This window comes from Talpa occidentalis, unplaced genomic scaffold (genome assembly GCF_014898055.3).
Source record: "Talpa occidentalis isolate TD23 unplaced genomic scaffold, MPIMG_talOcc4v2.1 talOcc4.5, whole genome shotgun sequence".
NCBI lineage: Eukaryota > Metazoa > Chordata > Mammalia > Eulipotyphla > Talpidae > Talpa > Talpa occidentalis.
In genome coordinates this window covers 116,926,055-116,936,879 of record NW_023604861.1, presented here as the reverse complement: position 1 = coordinate 116,936,879, position 10,825 = coordinate 116,926,055, and the positions used below count along the sequence as shown (strand labels likewise).

Here is a 10,825-nt window from a genome sequence, read left to right as displayed (position 1 = left end):
TGTTTCTCAAAAAATACACAAATAGAGCTCTTAATCTCTGGCAGTTTACCCTAATTTTGGTAATGCTCCTTAAAACAGATGATAAGTATAAATATAATTTAAAATACACACATTTCATCAGATCTAGTCTTTTTGTTTGACTGCTTCTGACAGAGACAATCTCTTCCCTTTTTGGCCAATAAACTACCAGCTACCCTAAAAAAAGAAAGAGGAAGAAAACAAATACGAAAACAAAGTAACATATCCTATCATCTCTTGTGCATCAGTTCATTTCTCCAAATCATTGAAAATTACTTATACATGCATGATTTATGAAGAGAATGTCAGGAACACAGTTTCATAAGGATTATATTAAAAGTTTTTCTCCCCGAGGCAGAAGCATTGCTGCTTCAGAATTGTTTTCCCTGTAACGTAACGTCCTTTGTCTGAAAATGAAAAAGTTTGCCTTGATTTATGGGGTATATAGTTTTTGTTTTCTTAACTCTAACACAGACATTAAAACAAAACCCTGGGATGGAAAACAACAGTAACAGCTGAAGAAGAATTGAATTTTCACTTGCTCAGCTCATTAGGCAAAAAGGAGGGTTTTTTTTTTTGATAACTGAGACTTCAGTGGGAACCATGTTTGTGAAATATTTTGTTATAATATGCCTGTTAGGTATTTATTGATTTTTTTAGGAGACCATGGAACATATTGTGAAAGTGAAGGAGAAAAAGAATAAATGTAACCTGTGTAAATTTATTCCTAGTTCTTGTTAACTTCTGCTGTCATTTGGAATGGCATTTTAAATTTACGTTTCTACCTGATTGTTGCTCGATTAAAGAAAAGCCATTGTTTTTTAAAAATATATGGTTGTCTTCAATCTGGCCGGCTTAGTTAACACCTTCCTCAGTATCAGCTGTTTCTTTTTTAAAAACAATGTCTTTGAGTCTTGTATTTACAAACATTTTATATGCAGCTATGATGATTTTGCCTCTAGCCTTTTCATAAAGATGGGAGGAGCAGGACCTAAGCAACTCTTGGGCCCTATAATTACTCTGCCTTGACCAAAATTGGGAAAGTTGCCACCATTGATGTTGAAAGCTGCTGAATCTAGAAGTCATCAGCCAAATTAATAAGCTGCTGCTGCAGCAGCCGGCTCCAGAACCCTGCCACCCCTGCCACAGTCTACCTCAACAAAGCAGTTGCTCTGCGCGCTCTTCTTTCCACAGATGACACAGTTCCAAGTCAAGTCTCATTTGAGTGCTCTGCGACCCAAATCACATCTTGAACCCTAGCCACAGAGGTTTTTTTTCAGCTTCCACTGGTGTATTCATGATGGTTTGCCGATGCCACCTCTGCCTCAGCGTTCTGTCTGCTTCATTTTTAATTTCTATAAAATACATATAAAATTTACCCTTTTCAAATGTACATATTGTGTAACCAATGTCCACACCACTTTCATTTTGCAAAACAGAAACTGTACCAATTAAATACCGCTTACCTCTCCATGTTCTCCCTCTCCTCTAGCCCCTGGCAGTCTCCTTGCTACTGTCTGTTCAACCTCAGATAACCTGTCCGTCCACTAGTTCTGTGCCTGCACATGTGCACTTGAGCTGTGCTAGAGGATCATCCAATCGCACAGGATAGTGTCACCTTAATTGCGTGATCATAAGCCTCAAATTCCATGTGTTAATCTTTAGAACCCCCTAATTTACACTTTTCCTTTATGCTTTAGATGCTTTATTTCTCCTGCCCATTCCCTATTCCCTTGACCTTGAATTTTACCCTATTAAAAAATTCAAAACTATCAACCTGAGCTCCTTTGTTCTGCCCTCACCTTCCCCTTCTCTCTTTCTCTCTTTGGTATAAATGAATTAACCTGAGCCCTAGGGGGAAAAAAACCCATTCTTCAAAATCAATTCTTGTAAGCTTACAAAAAAATTTCTTTCTCATGAACAGAAAATCACTATGCTTTTGGTCCAAGAGATGGGATTTTTTTTCTTTCTTCTTCAGTTGATAAACAGATGGATAGAGCTGAATCTGTATGAACCAGTGCACTTGCCCCAAATGTGCACCATAAATACAGAAGCAATGAACAGAAGACTCATAACCAACACTGGAACCGGGCCAACTTTGAGCCCAGATGAATCTTCTGGTTAGAATCGCCACTTTCCCCTCGTCCCCCCGCAGTGGCTAATGAGGTCATGCAGCCTGTTCCCCTCTTTCCCCATGCAGCTGGCAAATTTCCTCTGCCAGACATAGATCCCATGAGGCCACTGCTTTGCTGGGAGGGCGCCCTGAGGAGCCACGGTTGGTGCTACTGCGGGCTGGACCAGGCATGCTGGAGTCTGTTGGGTGACAGAAGGCAGAGAGGGCCAGTCGGAAAATGATTCTCCTTCGTCCTCAATGCAAAACCTTGCTTCATCACCCTGTGCTCCCTCTCTTGAAGAACTGACAGGTTATGGGCAAAGGAAGCTAGCATTTCCAGCATTCCAGAATGACAGCTTACATTCCAGATGCTTTTTTTGTGAAGCACATATTAGTACCCCCACTTTATTGAGAAAACTGAGACTCAATTAGTTTAAGCACTCTGCCCTACATCAATCACCCAATGCAAAGTTGTTGGCTAACTCCAAGGTCAGTGGTTGCTTCACTTCATCCAGGGGCTCCTTATGCCAAGGACTATATGTACACTCTGTTTCAGATTTATCTTTCTGAAAAATGAGACTATTCAAGAGAGGAAAGTTCCAACATCTTCATTCTTTAATCTTTTGAAGAAACCAGTGTGTACAATTATTGGTTAGGTCCAGCTGGGGCTGATGGCAGGCTGTGACTTGAAGAGGACCCCTTGCTCAATCCCAGTCTTGTTCTTCAGCATTTTGTTTTTAGGAGGTAAATATGATCATCAGTCACTATTTGACTCCTAGCTTTATAACTTAATACTAAAAAATTGGATCCTTGACCTAACTTGGTAAAACCCAAAATTTATTTCTAAGTTTGTGCTATATGCGTGCGCTCCTCTCTATTCGGGCATCCTCTGTATTCTAAAAAATGGGACCACTACTGAATGTCACAAAAACAAGACCCCTGCTATCTTAATTTAGCAGGATATTATACCAACAGAAGAAAAAGAAAAGGTTCTTGTTTATAAATTTTATAAATCTTATAAATTTTAAAATATTTGGACATTTAATTCTTGAAGACAAAACAGTAAGTATGCGTGCTGAAGTTGACCTTAGAACATCTTTTAATTATATGTTTCTGTTGTATGTAATTATCATGGAATGCACTCAAGCCTAGGACTAGACACACATCCCCCTCTCCCCCAGGGTTCTCAATCTAGCACATCTGACTTTGGTTTTTATTCTAAGGCAACATTCCCTTGGAATTCCAAGGGCCCTTGGAGATTAGTGCTAAGGAGTTGGATCCTGTAGAAGCTTTGCCTGTTATGACCGAGAGTGACAAAAGTATATCTTACTGGGATAAAAAAAATGTGAACTAGGAAAGGAGCAGACAGTGCTGATTGAGGCATGGGATAAAATATATGAAAACTACAGTATTTGGGCTTCATTAGCTTTGCTTGAAGTGATATTTGTAATCCACTTGCAACACAAGTCAAAAATGAAAGCAAGCCTGTTTCCCTGGTCATCCTCTTTCCCCCACCTGACAAACAGGCTTCTAGAACCTTCAAGTTGGCCAGAGCTTCACCTCACAGCCTATCTGGCTGCCTCTCTGATTTACCTTTTTGTTCTTTACCCAAGGCTCACTTCCTGAGCCCCTCACAGGCCTAACCCCAAACTCCTATTTCCTCAGCAACTCTAATTTCACTGAACTAAAACCCTGACATGCAATGTATTTTTGCCTGCCGAATTTTCTTCCCTCTTCTTCCAGGCACAGCTTTCCTTAAGGGAGCCACCTTTTGCTGGCCCATAGTACCGCCTACTTCCTTTACTCCTCAGAATGGTCTCAAGACCAGAATGGAGAGTCTACCAAGGAGATAAGGCTGGGGCCTGCCTAAGCTGCCTTAATATGAGTTGCCTTTTACAGATAGCCAGTAGCAAAGACATAGATATTTTCTTTTGAAACATATTTTCTGGTAAGGTGTCCCTTAATTTACTTCATTATCACACAAAATCTTACAGGAATGGTTTATGGCTTTATATTCAGCAGGAAAAGTGATACTCCATTCAGAAGGACTGAGTGAATTTATTTCTGCCGAGTAAAGTGATTCCTAGCCCCATATAAAGCAGGGTGGCTACAGCAACATTGATTTTTTTTCAACTTGTCTTATAACATTTCTCTTTCACATTCTTTTAAAATCTATATTGCTAAGATGCTAGGACAAGCATCTGTTTTAGAAAAAGAAATGTCTGAGGCAATGTTATAAAAATAATCTTTGCTAAAGATTTTCACCCTAGATGCTGTTTTCTGATTTCAAAGTTGCAGGATGCAGTAATTTCTTCCCACCTAATTTCTTTAGACTTTGTAACCCTCTGCCTTTAAGCCCATGAAAAACATTTATTTCAAGATCCTTATTTTCTGAGTAAAGGGATGGAGCCCTAAGGAAAAATTAAGTTATTTGCTTGAGGTCAAATATATCTGTTGATAGTGGAAACAAAATCAGAGCCCTTGGTCCTAAACTGATCTTAAGAGTTTAGATGTGATCTGGCCTGACATTTTCAGGGCAAGTTTGCACTCATCGATCTTGAGATTCCAGTATCACATACAGAAATGAGCAGTATCTAAACTTAGTCACAAATAAGGTGTTGGTAATTTCTACTGCTCTGATTCACTTTTTTCTTTTCCTCCCTGGTGGCACAAGGGGTTAAGACGCAACCTATGAAGCTGTCAGTGGCTTCTGCAGCAGGAGTTCGATCCGTGGCTGGCCAGGGAGATACCCACATGGCAAAGCAGACCTCTCCTGTCTCACCCGCTGCTCCCCTCAGCAGTGTAATTCGGTCTTCTGCCTGTTCTGTTCCCCACTCTGTCTCTGGTAAATCCACTCCCCCGCCCCTACCTCCCCCACCTCTGGTCTGTACCCCAGTTCTTGTATACATAAATAAATAAATCTTAAAAAAAAATAAATATTTATTCTGAATAATCCTCGATTGTGTGAATATTTTGCTCAACAACCCCTCACCCTATTATTTATATCAGCGTTTCTCAGCGTGTGATCCTGGAACCAACATCTTATAGGAGCATGATGGAAAAGCAAACTCTTACACCCATCCCACCCCCATCTCTTACCCCCACTGCCAGACCTGCTAAACTCAGCAGCGGTGTCCAGTAATCTGTGTTTTAACAAACCTCTAGGTGATTCTGATGTACATGGACTTTTGAGAACTACTGATTTACATGTTTGCTTGGATTAATTATAGCACTGAAGCTGACATCACTGGGAATTTCTATCAACCACTGAATATTTATTAGTGACATACTTTTTATTTTTATTGAGGTACAGTTGACATAACATTGTGTATGTTTAAGGTGTACAATGTGTTGATTTGATACAATTATATGGTAATATGGATATCACCATAGAGTGAGCTAACACCTCCATCACATCTCATAATTATCTTCGTGTGTGTGATGAGAACACTACCTAGTCTCCTAGCAACTTTATATATAGCTATAATAGACTTGTTAACAGACTTTAACAGACTTGTTAACTATAATACCAATACTGTGTATTAGAGCTTCAGAATGTAGTTTCTAACGGCAAGTTTGTATTCTTTGACCAAAATCTCCCCAGTTCTCTCCCACCCCCTTAAGCCCTGGTGATCACTCTATTTTATGAGTTGGCTCTTATAGATTCCACATATAAGTGTTATCATACAGTATTTGTCTTTTTTCTACTTACCTCACTTAGCATAATACTCTGAATATCCATCCATGTTTCACAAATGACAGAATCTCTTTCTCATGGCGGAATAATGTTCCACCGTATATAGTAAATACCACACATTCTTTATCCTTTCATCCCTTGACACTTTGGTTATTCCCTTAACTTGGCTATTGTAAATAATGCTGTGATAAATATGGAAGGTAAATACTTTTTCAGTACCCATTTCCTTGGGATAAATACCCAGAAGTGGGATAGCTTGGTCTTATGTTAGTTGCCACTTTACATAAAATTCAGAAAACCTCAGCCATCTCAAAGAATGTTGGCTTATGGCACTCTCCCAATCCTCAGAAACTCCTTGGTGTTGCCTCTGCTCTGCTATTAGTAGGTGACAGAACACACTTAAAGGGAGAAATTTATTTTTAACTTTTTGAGGAGCCTGCATACTATTTCCATAGTGGCTGAACCAATTTACATCCCACCAACAGTGCACAAGGTCCCCTTTAATCCACATCCTTGCCAACATTTGTTGTCAGTTATCTTTTTAGTGATATCCATTCTAGCAAATGGGAGATAATACCTGGTTGTGGATTTGATTTGCCTTTCCCTGATGATTAGATGTTGCACAGCTTTCTATCTGCCTATTGGCCATTTGTGCATCTTCTTTAAAAAATGTCTATTTAGGGCCTCCCTGGTGGCGCAAGGGGTTGAAACGCAACCTGTGAAGCTGTCCACAGCCTCTGCAGCACGCGTTCCATCCCCGGCCAGGGAGCAACCCACATGGCACAGCAGACCTCTCCTGACTCGCCCACTGCTCCCCTCAGCAGTGTGCTTCGGTCAATCTGCCTGTTCTGTTCCCCGTTCTGTCTCTGGTGAATCCTCTAACCCCGCCTCCCCACACACACACCTCTGGCCTGTACCCAAATTCTTGTATGCATAAATAAATAAATCTTAAAAAAAAAAGTCTATTTAGTTCTTCTGCCAGTTTTCAAAATCAAATTGTTTGTTGTTTGCTTGTTTGCTATTGAGTTGCATAAGATCTTTTTATATATCGAATATTAACCCCTTATTGGATATGTGGTTTGCAAATATTTTTTCATTCCAATGGTTGTCTTCTCATTTTGTTGATTGTTTAACTAGCAGTCTTCTACGTAGAAAAAAAAAATTTCCTTTGCTTTACCCTGCCTTCTTTTCTATTCTCCCCAAATTACCCCATCACTATGGATTCAAACACATTAGAAATTCAGTGTGCTAAAATCAGTCACGTTTTTAATGTCCAAATAGTCACTCATTTACCTGATGAGTGATTGTGTTCAGTTTCAAAGCCCCTTGAAGGTGTTACTGTGTTCTTTTTACCTGGCTCCAAGAGCTGTTGAGAACATCTTTGCTCTCTGACCTAGATGACTCAGTGATTCTTGAGTGTGTATTTACCTATTCTTTTTTTAACTGAATTTTGAACAGGAACAGAGTCTGCTATTTAACCTGAAGGGATCTGTTATCTATATAATGGTCTACACAGTAAATATATTCAAGCAAAGTGAGTTTGGCCATTAGTTTGAAAGGGCAAAAATTATATCTAGGGTCCCATGATTTTAAAAAAAAAATTATTTTTTTATTTTTATGTAGAAGAACTGGGGTATAGACTAGAGGTGGCGGGGGATGAGAGGACTGGCCAGAGACAGAGTGGGGAGCAAAACAGGTGAATCTACTGAAATATACTGCTAAGGAGAGCAGCAGATGAGACAGGCGAGGTCTGATGTGCCATAGGTGGGTTAACTCCCTGGCAGGGGATGGAGCTCAGGCTGTTTCAGTGACAGCGTGACAGCCTGTGCTGAGACAGAACCCCTAGGCCACCAGGGTAGCCCCCCAAGATTCTTAAACTAGAATGTTTCAGAATAAGTATAAATCAAAGTGTTTTGTTATGGCTTCAGAATTAATGTGACTCTGAGGTCTGACCTTTGATCATTCCTAACTGGCAAAAATATGCTAGAGATAGTAATTTGAGAGATCTTTGATTTTAGTCTTTAATTTTTATAGATTTTTAGGATCTGTTTTAATACAATGCATATGCATTTGCTTAAAATATCTCAAGGGTTATCAGGATAACCTAAGCATAAAAGTAATTTGCAAACTTAATACATCTATTTAAAATAATTCATATTTTTATGTCTACCAGAGTAACCTAAGCATAATTAATTTGCAAAGACAATAATACCTTAGACTCATTAAATGATTACTGTGAGCTAAGCATTGTACCAAGTACTGAACATATAACTCATTCTTTGTTTTCAAAGCCCCTATGTGGTAGCTGTTTTGATTATTCTTATCTTACAGATGAGTAAACTGAGGCATAGATCACATAGCTAAGCAGAGGCACCCCAGTCACTGCACTATAAACTCCTTTCTAAATCTCTACCAGTAAATATAATTAACTAAGGATCTTACTCTGATTAACTTTTTATTTCATTTCATAATATTTCTAGGAAGACAACAAAAGCAGTGGCAGAAGCACAGGAATTTTGCTTGTTTTTCTGATGTTTATTGTTTATACACTCTATCTGTTTTAGGGATATAGATTCACACTTCTACAAATTTATAACACGCCCCCCCCCAAAAAAAAGGACCAGTAATCCTTTACTGTAATCAATGTAGCCTAAGAATTTTGAATGTCCAGATCTGCATGTAGTTTCCAACTAAAGCTTGTGTATAATGCTGGCAAAACTGTTCTGAGCTTCAGTCTCTTCATCTATAAAGTAAGTCTAATAATAACTGGTTTCCTTATGTCATAGTCACGAGAATGGGTGTGAAAGTGCTCTGTCAATTGCAAAGTGATAAACAGAAATAAGTTATATATGCAATCTTAAATATAAAAATTTGTTTTTCTATTTATAAAATAAATTCACATCCCAATGTTAACTATTCTAAATGCTTAAACTACTTCTCTTATAGTTTATTCATGAGTGAATTTTTCAAACTGACAATTTTCTTTTTTCCCCTCATAATTATTTGATTTCCCATCCTGGACTTATTAAAAAACTTTATAATATCATTATGTAAATAAAGGGTCTTTTACATGCTTTTCCCAAGGGCAAATTTTTATTTCTTGGTTATGTTTCAATTTTATCTGCAATATCCAAGTAACATAATCTGCTGTACTGGTGGCTTTTGTGCTTTGCATATTTCATATGAGAAAATGGAGAAAAAAGAGAAGTCAGCCAGATGGGATTCTCTTTCCAGGCAAAAATGAACTAGACAAATTTGCATGAACACCATCTTTTTGGTAGACAAAGGATGCTTGTTTTCAGGGTTGGCAATTGGTCACAGGATGACAACCCACTCCCAAATTCCTAGGTAGCCATCCCTAAGCTTACCATCTGAGGTTTTTAAATAGTTGCCAAGATCAATTATTCCCAAATTTAATCAACCCCTAGAAAACAGCTAATCAAAAATAATCATATAAAACAGCCGGCCCTTTTCCAAAATTAAATACACACTTTCTTTTACTGACTATTTAGACAAGTTTTGCAAAACCCCGGGCACTTGTTCTGGAGGGAAGTAAGCAGGGGTGGGGGGGGGGGAGCAGAGAGCTAGAGTTCTTAGGAGGTGACTGTTTTTGGCAGCCACCTCCACCCAGTCCTTCATGGAATCTGTCATTGTCAGCTTCTGCTAAGATATGATTTTGTACTTGGTGGGTAAAGATAGGTAGGAATTTATTTCATCTCTCTTTGAACCCCTTCTCCATACACGTTTACGCAACTTCTTCAAATGACATAATTACACTAAAGCTCCTAAAATAATGTGTAGCACCAAGAAGAGGCTCAACACATGTGTTCCTCCCATTCCTCCTCTATCTTCCTTCTTCCCTGCACCCCAGGCTGCTCCATTTCCCCAGGTTCTGCCCTGCTACTGAGGAAGTTGGGTGTGGTTCCCAGAAGGCTTGGTTGGGATTTACATTTTAGTTTGCATTGATGACTTAATCCATCTTTGGGCCTTTTTCAGCAGAAAAACAAGCCGATTGTTTTTCTAACTCAATTAGTCTTTCTTGACATCAAAACCTCACTGAATAGAATGCCAAGGAATAAAACTGGTATGTAGAGAAATATTTTTCCAAAATCAGGACATTCTTAAGAATTCCTGGACCATAAGTGGTCATATTGGGAAAGTAATACTTTGGTGCTGAGATTCATGTCCTTTTCCAATTCAGTTTCTTTTTAAATAAATGTTAACTTACCTTAATAGCTAAAACAAACAAACAAAAAACTGAAAAAGTATTCTAAGTTCTGGAGAGTTGTGGGTTTTTCTTTTTTGACATTTCATACCAGTGAGTAGTAAAGATATGATCTCTGACTACTCAGAAAACTGAATTCTTCAATGTTTTATTGTACTTTTTTATTTTTTAATGTCCTGTAACTTTATTTTTAATTAAATTTTTTAAATTTCATTTTCATCATACTGTTTTGTCTCTTGTTTTTACTTGACATATACTGACACAGAGCCTAATGCACAGGTACTAGATGTACATTTTTTTATATATCCAAAATGTGTTTATTGGAGTGGTTTCGCATTCATTTTGATTCATGATACTTTTAATGCTGCTTCTGAAGGAACGTCCTTTTGCAAGCCATTTGCTTTTTCTCTTGTAGGCTGGCAGAAGACAGTGTAGTAGCCAACACACAGAACTACCCTTTGTGCATGCAAAAGCAGTGGTGACTTTATAGCATTCTGGGCATTTCACATCCATGAAGTAGGAAATGCAGCATTGCTTCTTGTGCTTTCTCTTCCTTTCTTTTGGAGCAGGATACAGAAGATCCTTTGCAAGGAGGTATGCCAGGAGGTCATCACCCCCAGAAAGGCTAGATCTTCAATTTCATGAATTTTGACAATTGTACAACCCCATGTAGCCCCAGTCGTGACAGAGAATATTTTCATCACTTAGAAAGTTCCCCTGTGCCCCTTTCCAATCAATCTTAACTCACCCCTGCCTAACTTTGAGTAACTGC

The 10,825-nt window shown here is 38.6% G+C and overlaps 1 protein-coding gene and 1 pseudogene across 1 annotated transcript in view; both read right to left on the bottom strand.

The window, feature by feature from the left end:
- Nucleotides 1-325: 325 nt before the first annotated feature.
- The window catches only part of CDKL4 (cyclin dependent kinase like 4), a 67,781-nt gene continuing 57,281 nt past the window's right edge, over nucleotides 326-10,825 (bottom strand). The window contains exon 10 of the mRNA XM_054701191.1: nucleotides 326-1,373. Coding sequence (XP_054557166.1) covers nucleotides 1,344-1,373 — 30 coding nt within the window. The 3' untranslated portion in view covers nucleotides 326-1,343. The remainder of the gene's footprint in view (nucleotides 1,374-10,825) is intronic.
- LOC119258662 (protein transport protein Sec61 subunit beta-like) lies at nucleotides 1,993-2,323 on the bottom strand (annotated as a pseudogene).